This window comes from Plectrocnemia conspersa, unplaced genomic scaffold (assembly GCF_051122295.1).
Source record: "Plectrocnemia conspersa isolate PC_06_02 unplaced genomic scaffold, ASM5112229v1 ptg000001l, whole genome shotgun sequence".
NCBI classification, from domain to species: Eukaryota; Metazoa; Arthropoda; class Insecta; order Trichoptera; family Polycentropodidae; genus Plectrocnemia; species Plectrocnemia conspersa.
In genome coordinates this window covers 21,870,947-21,885,564 of record NW_028277165.1, presented here as the reverse complement: position 1 = coordinate 21,885,564, position 14,618 = coordinate 21,870,947, and the positions used below count along the sequence as shown (strand labels likewise).

Below are 14,618 nucleotides of genomic sequence, written 5' to 3'. Positions count from 1 at the left end.
CTAGAATTTCATTTTATTTTAATTATAAACAATTTTAACTACACTAATATTCATTTCATTAATTCAGTTTTTTATGTTTCGTCTAAGGAAAAACATATTCCAAAATTATTTATTTATAATAAAAATTCGAAGGTGAGTTAAATAAAAACCTTCCTAAGCAAAATTTTATTTTTAAACAGTGTTATAAATAAATACAAATTTTCACAACTCTTTGCGAATCTGTACTTTTTTCTACAATCGCCTCTTTAGATAAATAAAAATATAGATCCTAATGCTTATTATTTATTAAACATAATTCTCACCCAATGATGTCGTTTCAATTTTTTCCAGGGGAGGGGAAGCAAAAGCTAGTCAGTCAGTGGTCGTTTATTCAATATTTAAATCTCATTCAGATTCATGGTATTTCATTAAATGATATGGGGGGGCTATTTATATATGTATTTATTTTATTATGGCCAAAATTTGTCGGCACTCTAGTAACATTCTTTTGGTGGACCGATGGATAGACAACGGTAGTGGAGTCCCATCCACTATCCACTTTCATAAATAACATTTAAACCAAAATATATCTCAATAAAATATTACTGCAACGGCTCAATCTGTGTCTAAATGCCACCCATCACCATCGTTCCACCAAAATTATGTGCATTCTTCTGATCAAATCCAAGTGGGGGTAAACTCCCCAACCTGCACCCCTCTCAAATCACGTATTTGTTTACGACAAAAGCAATGATTCGAGTATACTTTTCTGCAAAACACCAGCTGTCATTATATACAGAACTGATAATTCATTACTTTACTTTATAAGTTTTACCTATAATAGAGATAATTTTTCTAATTTTCACTGAACCTTAGCCCTTTTAACTTGGCGCTTTCGAAACGAAGACTACACTAGGTACGAATTTCAACTTTATTCAATTAATGAAAAGTTTACGAAGGACAAAGGAAATTTATTTAATATATAAGTAAATGCATTTTTTAAATATTTACTAAAACATATAATTTATTTATTATTTATTTATTTTAAATAATACAATAATATGTAAATTAATTTTAAAATCAGTTTTCACAATTTGTTAAAATATTATTTGTCATGTGATCACACCTGAATGAAATATACGGTGTTATGACCAAATCATAATGAACTGTCATTAGAACAAAAAACATTGTCAAGGTTTCTTGTCTATCGACGTAATGTATGTGCTCAAATATACCATTATATTAACTTTAATCGATAAATAATCGCAAATTACATGTTTTTTACTTTCAGAGCCGTTCATATAACAACATGGTTTGCGTGCCGTGTATATTCATACCAATGTTAATATTAATATGGCATAAATTTGTTCAGCCATTCGTTCTGAGATTTTGGAATCCTTGGGCTGTTAAGAACGAAAAGGGTGAAGTCGAAGAGACCAAGTTTCCGTTCACGTGCAGTGGCGGCGTGTGTCCCATTTCTAAAAACAATTCCAAAGAAGAATCAACACCCGACCAAAGTGCGACAGCCGACAAACCCAAAATTGATTGAATAATTATTAATTGTATTTTGTTTTATTAGCACCGATGTTATTTGTATTTCTGTATATAAAAAAAATAATGTATGTAATTCATTCCATGAATAATTATATTCATAATAATAATAATAATAAAATATATTGAGAAAGAACATATTTTTATTAATAAAATTGAATATCACCGAAAATATACTCTCCTTGATAACACGAACTAGGTCAATATGTAAAATCTTATGTAGGCTTATTTTTGACAACAATTATAAAAATCATCTTAAATTACTTATATTTTATTAAATATTATAGATTACGTTTTACATCAACAGATATGAAATTGTCTAATAAAATAAATTATATATTTGGGCAGTATTTAAATCAACACCCTGGTCATAATTATATTATTTAGGGTCAGAATAAAAACATAGAATGGTCGTTTTCTGTATTAAAAAGAGTTAAAAAATATTTACGGAATTCGATAAGTAAATTGCATTTAAATAATTTATCGATGATGTTTATCGAAAATGGCAATATTCAAACGTTAGATTACGAATGTATTATCGATAAAAACATTAATGATGAGACAATTTTTTTATATGTATAGGTAATATGAAATCAAAAAAAAATTGTGACGGTTTTTTATCATCCGAGGGCCTCCAAAGGCCAAACGATTCTGTTAGGTTAGTTTAGCTTCATCGGCCGAAAGCAGCTATAATTTTATGTAAATTCTATGTAGTATTATTTCCGATAATGGCTGTAAAGCTTTGCAACGTTTTGAAAACCCCAATATTTCTATATTTATATTAATCGTTAAGCTTAAAAAATCATGAGAAAATTTATCTATTATTTTAGTTTGTTATATTCTAATATTTTTGGGGTAGTGTGTTGTTAACTAGCTTTGGTAACGATTCTCCAGCGCCGCTCCCACTTACAGTGACCATATTTCTTGCATTGTTGAACTATTATATTTCCTAACTTGTTGATATTAAGTGATAATTTATAATAATAGTATTTACAAAAATAGTTAAATAATCATCGAGGAAAGCAGTAAAAATAATGAAAGTTCTACGTCCAAATTTAATGATAATAACGGCTGTGATTATTTTGATAGTAGTAATGAGAAATTTTTAAAATTTGACGACGTTGATTATGATAGAGCACAATTATTTTTGAATACCATATTTGCTCAAAAAAGTGACAATTTACTCGAAATTACCGAGAATAATTGTAGTGATGCAGACAGTGCTATGCTAAAATTGAAAAATCAATCCAGGAAATAATTTAACGTGGAATTCATAGAATTATTTGAGAGATGAAGAATTTAAAGCCTTTTTAGGATTTTAACCCAAATAAGCCAACTAAATTGAGTATTTGTTTGTAAGTTTTGGCTGATTCTAGTAGTGGCATTGTATATATTCATTTATTTATTATTGTGGCTCACTTACAACTGATAACTGGCAAGACCTGATCTGCAATTTACATCCAGAATCGTTTTACAATTATATTATAGCAATTTATTGCAAACAATTCCAGAAGCAGTAGGTTATCACATGTACACCGACCAATTTAATACTAGCCTTTCGCTTTCTGATCAATTGCTCAAATTAAAAACACATTTAACGGGGACAATTATGACGAATATAAAACGTTTTCCAAAATAATAGCGTATTGCAAAAAATTGTAGGAGTATCTCCCAGTCCCACAGCTACATACACACCCAAATAGTTCTACTGTATATAGTTTTCAACTTTAAGTTTCCTACTCACGATCAAGTAAATGCAACTATATTTTCCAGAAATTGCAGTACAAGGCCAGTTTCTACAGATATTATTAATTAAAAGATTTTCTTATAAAAAATTAAATGCTTTTATTATGCGTTATCAGAGTACAGTAATTACGGACATGTTGGAGTATACAATGCACAATAAGTATAATGGAAATACTGTGTATTACAGTTGAAATCGTAAAAATAAAATCCTTAAATGAAGTAAAGGAACACAAAATTAACGAATACAAATTGTATTTATATGCCATTATGTAGAATAGCACGCTCTTAACTAAATACGATTAACAGTTAATTAATTTAAAAAGTCTTATTCTAGTTGACGTTCTTCAATTCAACTTCGAAGACTAACGTTGAATTAGGTGGAATTACCGGAGGTGATCCTTTCTTGCCATACCTGAAAGTTAAAATAATATTTACGTATGGAAACATATCAATTATGCATATTCAAGGTCAGCGGTAAACTTACGCCATTCCCGGTGGGCACACAATTCGTCTCTTTCCGCCGACCTTCATTCCTGCTAGACCTACGTCCCATCCGGATATGACTTCTTTCTTGCCGAGTTTGAACTTGAAACCGGGTCCTTTCAGACAGCTGTCGAACATCTTGTTGTTGCTTTTCAGTCTTCCTTCGTAATAGACCTGAACCATCTTTCCGAGCTTAGCTACTGGCCCTTGACCGACTTTCAAATCTTCGATTCCCACATTACCTGGCAGAACAATTTTCTCTTTCTTACTTTCATTGTCAGCTTTTTGTTGTGGTTCATTTTCTTTATTCTAAAAAATAAAAATAATCAATAATCAGGTTCAATAAAAATGATGTATTTATTTGAATGTACTTACTTTATTTTTCTTTTCGGTAACTCCGTTTTGCTGCGCCTTTTCCTTTTTCTTTTGCTTCTTTTCTTGTTTAGTGGGAGCGACTGGGGGCACTTCGTCCTCCGAGGCTTCTTCGGCATCGTCGCCATCATCTTCATCTTCGCTGTCATCTTCGTCCTCGTCGTCTTCGCTTAACGCTTGTGAGATTTCATTAGTATCGTTCGGTTTGTATGACTCGTCATTTTCATCACTCTCGTCGTCTTCCAGCAATTTAGCGAGATCGAGTTCTTCGTCCGAATCGTCATCCGAACTCTCGGGTACATCTTTCTTGTTTTTGATGCCGTTCTGTAAGTATAGATTTAGTAAGTAAAGACTAATTATAAAATAATTATTCTAATATTACTTTTGCTTTTTTATTGCCAACTACATCGGGAGAGAAGTCAGCTTTTCGCTTCTTATCTTTCTTTTCGATGGGCGTCAATTGGGGTACGTCCTCTTCCTCCTCGTCCTCGTCCGATTCATCATCTTCCTCTTCGTACATATCTTCCGGCTCCAAGAATCCGGTCATATGGATGGTACCTTTGCCTGTTTTAAAAAAAACAGATGGTTTTATAACCTAGAAATATGATCGTACAAAGAGAAAGTAACGCAACTCACCGCTGCTGGTGAAAGATATATCGGACCCTTCTTTGAAGAATAGTTGCAAAGGACACTGGATAACTTTTCCTTTTTGGAGGGAGCAGATCAGGAAATCTTTTCCTTCAGATCCGACCATTATTTGGCAAACGTCGTTGTCGCCGGTCGTCACGTCCAAAGCCGCGTTTGTGATGTGGAAAGCTTTCTCCACAACTTGGGAGTACCGTTTGTACGGTTCCATTATTAACCCTGCAGATAGTTACAAAATATACCCTCACATAACGTGCGTCGTAATACTACACAATCATCTGAACAAAAGTGAATTTTGTTAGAATACATCGCATATCCGTCTAAAAACGCATTTCATGGCGAAACGTGAATATTCCGCAACACGTGTTTAAATTTCAAAAACCGACCGTAGCGTCAAACGACGCAAAACTGCGCGTCAAATGTAAAAACGCTCTTCGGAAACGTAGAAAACTCACCCCAAAACATCTTGGCGGAGTTATTGGTCTTCAGCGGCGGAAGAACGATCGAGAAGTGCACCAACTGCCGGCGACTCCGAAAGCGTGCGCCCAAAGAAATAGCAGCTCGTAACGCGACGAATTGTGACCATCAACATTTCAAATTCAATTTTATTTTATTTTAATACAATAAAATGATACTACTTTATATTAAACAAATACATGTTATAAAAATAATCATTAAATTAATTTACTTTAAAATAAAATTCATATTTTTATTTTTAATTTGATTTTAGGGTAATACCGAACTTTGTCAATCATCGCATAGCTGATTGTCACAAAAATATATTACTCATTAAGCCTAAATGAAGCATTTTTTACTAACACATAGCTTAAATGGAGTAATATGGGGATGGGAAGCTGATTTTTTTTTAAAGGGGGAGGTTAATATTTGTAGTTTCACTACAAGCTATATATATGTTAATATTAATTTCGATAGCTTACATAAAAAATATGTATGCTGATTAAATACAAGGAGTATTTTTGTTTACCAGAGCATGAGGTACACAAACAAAAATGTCTTGAGGGGCATTTTTATAGAAAAAATATCCCGCAAACTAAGTGAAGTTAGACAGCGCTGATCTAAGTAGTAAAACAAAATAAATTATATTCAGCTCTTCATCATTATTAATTATTCTACATTTTTATTTTCATAATACTTTTGTTCTTGGTCTATTCTATTAAAAATCCATTAAACTTTAAAAAAATAGAAATAAATGGCTAAAAATCTGCTTTTAGTTATTTCTATTATTAATTGGACGACTATGTTGATAATGTACTACACTCTCGAGAAGTTGCCCAAAGTTAGGAGAGAACGAGTGTAGCGGGTTACTTCGAGCAACTTCGCTTCGAGTGACTTCCGAACCGTGTCGGTATTTGTGGCCCGAGTTAAAGGGACCGAAGTCGGAGCACAAAATGACTCATCACACTACTCGTTCTATTTCAGTTTGCGTGTAGATGTCTTGTAATTTGAACATATTATGAGCGCTGCAGCATGGTCACAGGAGCAAACGCTTTGCTTTTTGGAATTGCTTCAGTCAGAGCCGTGTATTTGGGACTCAAATGATAAAGGACACAAGGACAAAAATAAACTACACAATGCCTGGGTGGAAATCCAGCAAATTAACAAATTTCCGATAGAGGAATTAAGGAAAAAATCCCTATTTGCCACATACAGGGGCTACAATAGAAAAATAACATCGTCGCTTAAATCTGGCACTGGAGTGGTCGGTGCATTGCAATCATCTACCATCTTCTTTTTCTCTATTTGTTTTATTTTTTGTGTTCAAAACACGCATATAATTATTACACTCAGAATCGAACAAAACAGTGGACGTCACGCCGGAAAGCGCGCGGGAGAATGTGGTAACGCCGACTTCAGCTAACTTCGCCTCGGGCAACTTCGCGAGAGTGTAGAGCAGGCATTAGATGAGACCTTTTCGAAATGCATTGAAAACATCTAGCACATATAACCTGACCAACCACTCCTCAGATTGATAACAGTCGAGGAGTGGATTTTTTTCTTGATAGTGCACAGTCGCACTATGGGTGTATGAATTTTGTGTGCATAATATGAAAATTGTGAAAGCAACATTCTACCCTTAAATCAAAATAAGAATAGAATTTTTCAGAATTTTTTTCGACCGTACAGCGTAAAATTAGAAGTGAAAGTCGTCTGTTTACTCATCAACATTACGTGTATTTATTATTCAGTTCAGTAGCACCAAGGGCGAAAAATTTAGTGTCAAAACGATAACATTACTATTTCATAGACAAATCGTGATGCAAACTTCAAGGCAAAACCATTGTAGGAAAAATGAAATGAGAAACAAAGTAAAAAAGGATTAGGTTTCCTTTCAAGTGTCGACTTTTTTGAGTTCATCTGTAACCCTGAATAGCCAGGTGAAGTCTTATTCCGTCCCTTATTTAACAACGAAACTTTGGTTTTGTCGAAAACGAAAGATTGTTGTGCAAACATTTCGACTCTTGAAGCATTTCATGCTACACCTCAAAATCGCTAATCAAACGAAGAAAAATACACTGCGGCGGATCTAGAAAACTTCTACGAAGGTATTTTGAAGTGGTCGATAGATGCAGCATCACAGGCAGATGTCGAAGAAGATTTTTAATGAAAAAAAAATGGTGTATACTTTTTCTATTTGTTGCATAACAATACTGTGAAATGTAAAACCTATAATAAAAATGTTCTTTTTAGTAATAAACATATTTTAATAATGCTGTTTTATTACTAAAGTCTTTTGATGGATTTCGAAAGGACCCATCTCGGAAAAATATATCAACCGTTGTCCCCGACACACTAATCCAAGGAAACCGTGAGAATTTAAATATTATATTTTAGACGTTATAAATGCTTAGGAGGGGGGGGGGGCAGTAATAATTAGCACTGCGGTCCTAATCGTAGGTATGAATTATTAGCTATTTGCATCTACTGTAAGTACGAAATGTCCACTTGCTGTTCAAATCCAAACCTAACCAAATGAAAATTTTAAAACTAATTATAGTTTTTGATTATTGTTGGATTAATTAGTTTAGGTTAGGTTTGGGTTTAAACAGTAGGTGCCAATTATTAAAATAGTGAAGCCTAATGACCCAAATTTTTCTAAATATGTTTTATACATTGAAAAAGCAATTTCAAATAAATATTGTAGCCTACACATTCACACATATTGTATTGTCACCAAAGTGTTAACAATATTTTTAAAGTAAATCATTGTATTATGATGTTTTTTTTCCAATCTATTTTATATATGCTTATAAAATAAATATTTTATAAAAGCTTCTTAATGTATTATTTACATACATTACTAAAAAAACATATTAAATAAAAGGACTATTAATTAAATTCCTGTATCTTACTGATGTTTGAGATTTTTAAATCGGTCGCCGTGCAGTAATATTATGACTTAACTAATGTAGTGGTTGAATTTAACGTTTATTTTTTCCTCTAGCATTAACCATTTACGAGATATCGACATTTTGGAGCTGTGGTAACTGAAATTTTTTGAATTTTAATAAAAATATTGTAGTTTTATATTTCATTGGAATGTGTGATCCTACCGTCACTTTGATTTGCGTGAAGTTATGTGAATATATTTAGTCCTCGTGTCAATGTAATGACTGAATATTATCTACCAAGAATATTAAACGTTTTAATTCTAAAAAGTCAATTATTAAATGGTCATCTTTATAGATCTATAATGATTAGGCTTACCATATTTATACAGCTATAAGCCGGGACAGCTAAAAGAGAACAAGGTCATTTTAGTAATTTTTACATTTTGGGATGCTGAGATGTTAGGTTAGAATACAGGATAATGGTGAGCTAAAAAGAAAAGGTAATCTAGAAAATTTTGTGGAACCGGGACTGATGTGTGTAATCAGGATGTATTTACGATACACTAATAATGATAAAACACAAACAATATTTTAAAACGCCTTTAATTTAGTGTATTAGTAGTAACGCTTTAGTAAAATTAAAAACCTGTTTTTATCTCGATTATTAATTATATTAATAACCTCATGTCTTGTTTGCAAACAAGTTCTATATAGACAACTCGCATATAGGTTTATTAATGTGACCTCACTTTATTATTTTTTAAACGTAGCAAATTAAATCAAGGATTGAAAGAAAACAAAATTATTAAGCTCAAAGAAACATAACTTTATTTTAAAAAAAGGAATGCCAGTGAATACAGAAATTTAGATATAATTTAACATTTGATTAAAATTCTTGCAGTTTATTCGCCACCTCTCAAACGAAGAACTAAATGGAGTGTAGACTCCTTTTGGATGTTGTAATCGGATAAGGTGCGTCCATCTTCCAGTTGTTTACCGGCGAAGATCAATCTCTGCTGGTCTGGGGGAATACCTTCCTTGTCTTGGATTTTAGCCTTTACATTTTCAATGGTATCGGAAGGTTCTACCTCAAGGGTGATGGTTTTACCGGTGAGGGTCTTGACGAAGATTTGCATACCTCCTCTAAGACGGAGTACCAGATGGAGGGTCGACTCTTTCTGTATGTTGTAGTCGGACAAAGTGCGACCATCCTCTAACTGCTTTCCGGCGAAGATCAACCTCTGTTGATCTGGAGGAATTCCTTCCTTGTCTTGAATCTTGGCTTTTACATTTTCAATGGTATCGGAAGGTTCTACTTCAAGGGTGATGGTTTTACCAGTGAGGGTCTTGACGAAGATCTGCATACCTCCTCTAAGACGAAGAACAAGATGGAGGGTCGACTCCTTCTGGATGTTGTAGTCGGACAAGGTGCGCCCATCCTCTAACTGCTTTCCGGCAAAGATCAACCTCTGTTGATCTGGGGGAATTCCTTCTTTGTCTTGGATTTTAGCCTTCACGTTTTCGATGGAGTCAGAAGGTTCGACCTCAAGGGTGATGGTTTTACCGGTGAGGGTCTTGACGAAGATTTGCATACCTCCTCTAAGACGAAGTACTAGATGGAGGGTCGACTCCTTTTGGATGTTGTAGTCCGACAAAGTGCGTCCATCCTCCAACTGCTTTCCAGCGAAAATCAATCTCTGCTGATCTGGGGGGATACCTTCCTTGTCTTGGATCTTGGCCTTTACATTTTCGATAGAATCCGAAGGTTCTACTTCAAGTGTGATGGTTTTACCAGTGAGGGTCTTGACGAAGATTTGCATTCCTCCCCTAAGACGGAGTACCAGATGGAGGGTCGATTCCTTCTGGATGTTGTAGTCAGACAAGGTGCGTCCATCTTCCAGCTGCTTTCCGGCGAAAATCAATCTCTGCTGATCTGGGGGGATACCTTCCTTGTCTTGGATCTTGGCCTTTACATTTTCGATGGAATCCGAAGGTTCAACCTCAAGTGTGATGGTTTTACCAGTGAGGGTCTTGACGAAGATTTGCATTCCTCCCCTGAGACGGAGTACAAGATGGAGGGTCGACTCCTTTTGGATGTTGTAGTCCGACAATGTACGTCCATCCTCCAACTGCTTTCCGGCGAAGATCAACCTCTGTTGGTCTGGAGGAATACCTTCCTTGTCTTGAATCTTGGCCTTAACGTTTTCAATGGAATCAGAAGGTTCTACCTCAAGGGTGATGGTTTTACCGGTGAGGGTCTTGACGAAGATTTGCATACCTCCTCTAAGACGGAGTACGAGATGGAGGGTCGACTCCTTTTGGATGTTGTAGTCCGACAATGTGCGTCCATCTTCCAACTGCTTTCCGGCGAAGATCAACCTCTGTTGGTCTGGAGGAATACCTTCCTTGTCTTGAATCTTGGCCTTAACGTTTTCAATGGAATCAGAAGGTTCTACCTCAAGGGTGATGGTTTTACCGGTGAGGGTCTTGACGAAGATTTGCATACCTCCTCTAAGACGGAGTACGAGATGGAGGGTCGACTCCTTTTGGATGTTGTAGTCCGACAATGTGCGTCCATCTTCCAACTGCTTTCCGGCGAAGATCAACCTCTGTTGGTCTGGAGGAATACCTTCCTTGTCTTGAATCTTGGCCTTAACGTTTTCAATGGAATCAGAAGGTTCTACCTCAAGGGTGATGGTTTTACCAGTGAGTGTCTTGACGAAGATTTGCATACCTCCTCTAAGACGGAGTACGAGATGGAGTGTCGACTCCTTTTGGATGTTGTAGTCCGACAATGTGCGTCCATCTTCCAACTGCTTTCCGGCGAAGATCAACCTCTGTTGGTCTGGAGGAATACCTTCCTTGTCTTGAATCTTGGCCTTAACGTTTTCAATGGAATCTGAAGGTTCTACCTCAAGGGTGATGGTTTTACCGGTGAGGGTCTTGACGAAGATTTGCATACCTCCTCTAAGACGGAGTACGAGATGGAGTGTCGACTCCTTTTGAATGTTGTAGTCGGACAAAGTGCGTCCATCTTCCAACTGTTTTCCGGCGAAGATTAACCTCTGCTGATCTGGGGGAATTCCTTCTTTGTCTTGGATCTTGGCCTTTACATTCTCAATAGAATCAGATGGTTCGACTTCAAGGGTAATGGTTTTACCAGTAAGGGTCTTGACGAAGATTTGCATACCTCCTCTAAGACGGAGTACGAGATGGAGGGTCGACTCCTTTTGTATGTTGTAGTCGGACAATGTGCGTCCATCTTCTAATTGTTTTCCGGCAAAGATCAATCTTTGCTGATCTGGAGGAATACCTTCCTTGTCTTGGATCTTAGCCTTTACATTTTCGATAGAATCAGAAGGTTCGACTTCAAGAGTGATGGTTTTACCGGTGAGGGTCTTGACGAAGATTTGCATACCTCCTCTAAGACGGAGTACGAGATGGAGTGTCGACTCCTTTTGAATGTTGTAGTCGGACAAAGTGCGTCCATCTTCCAACTGTTTTCCGGCGAAGATTAACCTCTGCTGATCTGGGGGAATTCCTTCTTTGTCTTGGATCTTGGCCTTTACATTCTCAATAGAATCAGATGGTTCGACTTCAAGGGTAATGGTTTTACCAGTAAGGGTCTTGACGAAGATTTGCATACCTCCTCTAAGACGGAGTACGAGATGGAGGGTCGACTCCTTTTGGATGTTGTAGTCGGACAATGTGCGTCCATCTTCTAATTGTTTTCCGGCAAAGATCAACCTTTGCTGATCTGGAGGAATACCTTCCTTGTCTTGGATCTTGGCCTTTACATTCTCAATAGAATCAGATGGTTCGACTTCAAGGGTAATGGTTTTACCAGTAAGGGTCTTGACGAAGATTTGCATACCTCCTCTAAGACGGAGTACGAGATGGAGGGTCGACTCCTTCTGGATGTTGTAGTCGGACAAAGTGCGTCCATCTTCCAACTGTTTTCCGGCGAAGATTAACCTCTGCTGATCTGGGGGAATTCCTTCTTTGTCTTGGATCTTGGCCTTTACATTCTCAATAGAATCAGATGGTTCGACTTCAAGGGTAATGGTTTTACCAGTAAGGGTCTTGACGAAGATTTGCATTCCTCCTCTAAGACGGAGTACGAGATGGAGGGTCGACTCCTTTTGGATGTTGTAGTCCGACAATGTGCGTCCATCCTCCAACTGCTTTCCGGCAAAGATCAACCTCTGCTGGTCTGGAGGAATACCTTCCTTGTCTTGGATCTTGGCCTTTACATTTTCGATGGAATCTGAAGGTTCAACCTCAAGGGTGATGGTTTTACCGGTGAGGGTCTTGACGAAGATTTGCATACCTCCCCTAAGACGGAGTACGAGATGGAGAGTCGACTCCTTTTGAATGTTGTAGTCTGACAAAGTGCGTCCATCCTCTAACTGTTTTCCGGCGAAGATTAACCTCTGTTGATCTGGAGGAATTCCTTCTTTGTCTTGAATTTTGGCTTTTACATTTTCTATGGAATCAGATGGTTCGACCTCGAGGGTGATTGTTTTACCCGTGAGTGTCTTAACGAAGATCTGCATTCCTCCTCTAAGTCTGAGTACGAGATGGAGAGTGGACTCTTTTTGAATGTTATAATCTGATAGTGTGCGCCCATCTTCCAATTGCTTTCCGGCGAAGATCAATCTCTGCTGGTCTGGAGGAATTCCTTCCTTATCTTGTATTTTAGCTTTTACATTTTCGATAGTATCAGAAGGCTCCACTTCCAAAGTGATCGTCTTTCCCGTCAACGTTTTCACGAAAATCTGCATGTTTAATCTGAAACCACAAGAATAAAAAAATATAATAATTGAAGATTTCCTTTTAAAAAGTAGTTCATAAAACCAAATTTTGCGAGTGAGCAAAAACAAAACTATTTTTCTTCCTTATTTAAAAAAAATACTTGGTATTATAATTTTTACATTTAGAAATGAGATTTTTTTTCGATATATATTCGAGTTTCGTCGCTTAATATTCCAAAAAGCATATTAACCCAATGATGATTCGTCACGCCAGAGATGGCCCGTGGAAGACGCAGAAGTGGCATCCTTTTGTCAATACAGACAAAGTTATAAACTTAAATCGACAATTTTACTAACCATTTAATTCTATTCTGAGTGTTTATATATTTAAAAGGGAATGCAGATATATTAAAAATAATATCGGCTTCATAAATACATATACATAATACCATTTAGGTGGTTTCAGGTGTAAATCCATATATAACGAGTCACCGAACAAGTGGTTTTGTGATAAAAACTCGAAACGTCCCGGAACGTTTGATGTGAGAAAAAGACAGCATATGTAAAGCAATGAGAACTATCGATGGAGCAATAAACCCACTTTTTTCAAAAGTGGACAAATCCAGTTTTAATAACGAAAACAATAAGAATTAAAAAAAATACGTCGATAATTTGATTTGCTAGTGACAATCGACAAACGATTACATCAGAATGGTCGACGGTGACGTGTGGTCAGACAAAATGGCGGACGTCATACGAAACATCTAGATACAGACGATTACTCATCAATTTGGAAAACCAAGCACACAGCGGAGCCCCATTTGTCACAATGATAAGCAAATAGGACGAAATGGGATAATAACCCACCGAATTATTAATTTACGAATGACTAGAAAATAACAACAAATAATTCAACAAATAATTCAAATCACTAACAGCTGGTTTCTAAGTAGTCGGATTTTATGTTTTGTCGAAGAAAATGAGGTTGCATATTCCGATCTCGCATCGAAAACAAAATGGCGGCGACAAAGGCGAAGCAAATTGGAAGTTTAATCGAATCTAAATTAATTCGAGACCAACGGCTCGTTGCAGTCGAGAACGGAAACGAACGCGAATTGTAACGTGTTACGAAAATATTAATTACCTTTCTATGCGAACGAATTAACAAGCGTCGACTGCTGTAGCTCTGTATCCCAGCCTACCCGCAGACAATATGGCCAACGAAATTTCCACCAAGCCTTTTATAGCTTCAGCCCCGATCGATAGCTGGGTATACCTCTCTCTCTGTCTTTCGTATCAATATTCATACGACAAAGCGAGACAAAGCTATGCAGAAATCGTAAACTATCGTCTCGAACGCGGCTGCGTTGTATTATAAACGTGTTACATAAAAGAAAATGTGAAAATGAATTAGATTATAATTTTTAATTGTATTAAATTATAATAACGTAAATAATATTTTAAAATCTAGATGATATAATTTTAAACAACAAAAAAATATGACTACCGTAAACCAACAGTTTACCCTAATGCGGCATGATTTTTACGAATTCTTAAAGAAATTTTCCGCAATGAATTAATAACCTATTTAATTTGTGAAAATGTTCTACTTTCACAGATTTTTATAATTATTTATTTATTGTAAATATCCCGTTACAAAATGAAAGGAGCCAGCCGCCAGTCATATACAACACATAACAAAAGGATGAGCAAAATCATATATAAAGTAAGTAGTGCG

General features: G+C 36.1%; 3 protein-coding genes and 1 long non-coding RNA gene across 8 annotated transcripts; 1 reads left to right on the top strand and 3 right to left on the bottom strand.

Annotated features, from left to right (window-relative positions):
- The first annotated feature begins 1,116 nt into the window (after positions 1-1,116).
- Positions 1,117-1,666, top strand: LOC148239212 (UPF0729 protein CG18508). Its single transcript, XM_088188087.1, has 2 exons — positions 1,117-1,196; positions 1,271-1,666. The coding sequence occupies exon 2, from the start codon at positions 1,289-1,291 to the stop codon at positions 1,526-1,528; it is 240 nt and encodes a 79-aa protein (XP_088044213.1). The 5' UTR covers positions 1,117-1,196; positions 1,271-1,288; the 3' UTR covers positions 1,529-1,666.
- Positions 1,667-3,350: 1,684 nt separating this feature from the next.
- Positions 3,351-5,323, bottom strand: LOC148239211 (46 kDa FK506-binding nuclear protein-like). Its single transcript, XM_088196170.1, has 6 exons — positions 5,232-5,323; positions 4,768-4,995; positions 4,514-4,695; positions 4,135-4,455; positions 3,761-4,068; positions 3,351-3,688 (listed from the first exon to the last, which is right to left on the bottom strand). The coding sequence occupies exons 1-6, from the start codon at positions 5,239-5,241 to the stop codon at positions 3,607-3,609; spliced, it is 1,131 nt and encodes a 376-aa protein (XP_088052296.1). The 5' UTR covers positions 5,242-5,323; the 3' UTR covers positions 3,351-3,606.
- A 2,899-nt stretch (positions 5,324-8,222) lies between these two features.
- On the bottom strand, positions 8,223-8,486 carry LOC148239210 (uncharacterized). Its single transcript, XR_015811220.1, has 2 exons — positions 8,349-8,486; positions 8,223-8,282 (listed from the first exon to the last, which is right to left on the bottom strand). It is a non-coding gene; the product is annotated as an uncharacterized LOC148239210 (long non-coding RNA).
- A 445-nt stretch (positions 8,487-8,931) lies between these two features.
- On the bottom strand, positions 8,932-14,095 carry LOC148239209 (polyubiquitin-C-like). 5 transcript variants are annotated; one of them, XM_088196133.1, is made up of 4 exons: positions 14,025-14,095; positions 11,773-12,917; positions 11,089-11,544; positions 8,932-10,632 (listed from the first exon to the last, which is right to left on the bottom strand). In XM_088196133.1, exons 2-4 carry the CDS (start codon positions 12,908-12,910, stop codon positions 9,029-9,031), a joined length of 3,198 nt encoding a protein of 1,065 aa, XP_088052259.1. In that variant the 5' UTR covers positions 12,911-12,917; positions 14,025-14,095; the 3' UTR covers positions 8,932-9,028. The 5 variants fall into 5 exon arrangements, with proteins under 5 accessions (XP_088052259.1, XP_088052249.1, XP_088052240.1 ...); XM_088196123.1 differs by having other exon boundaries at positions 11,089-12,917; XM_088196114.1 differs by having other exon boundaries at positions 8,932-11,544.
- Between the last annotated feature and the right edge of the window lie 523 nt (positions 14,096-14,618).

Bases quoted from the DNA above. Each gene is read 5' to 3' on its own strand.
- LOC148239211 (XM_088196170.1), bottom strand. The intron at 4,696-4,767 runs GTGAGTTGCGTT...TTTTTAAAACAG, and splicing joins TATATCTTTCACCAGCAGCG to GCAAAGGTACCATCCATATG. The intron at 4,456-4,513 runs GTAATATTAGAA...CTATACTTACAG, and splicing joins TTGGCAATAAAAAAGCAAAA to AACGGCATCAAAAACAAGAA.
- LOC148239212 (XM_088188087.1), top strand. From the start codon at position 1,289: ATGGTTTGCGTGCCGTGTATATTCATACCAATGTTAATATTAATATGG.
- LOC148239209 (XM_088196106.1), bottom strand. From the start codon at position 12,910: ATGCAGATTTTCGTGAAAACGTTGACGGGAAAGACGATCACTTTGGAA.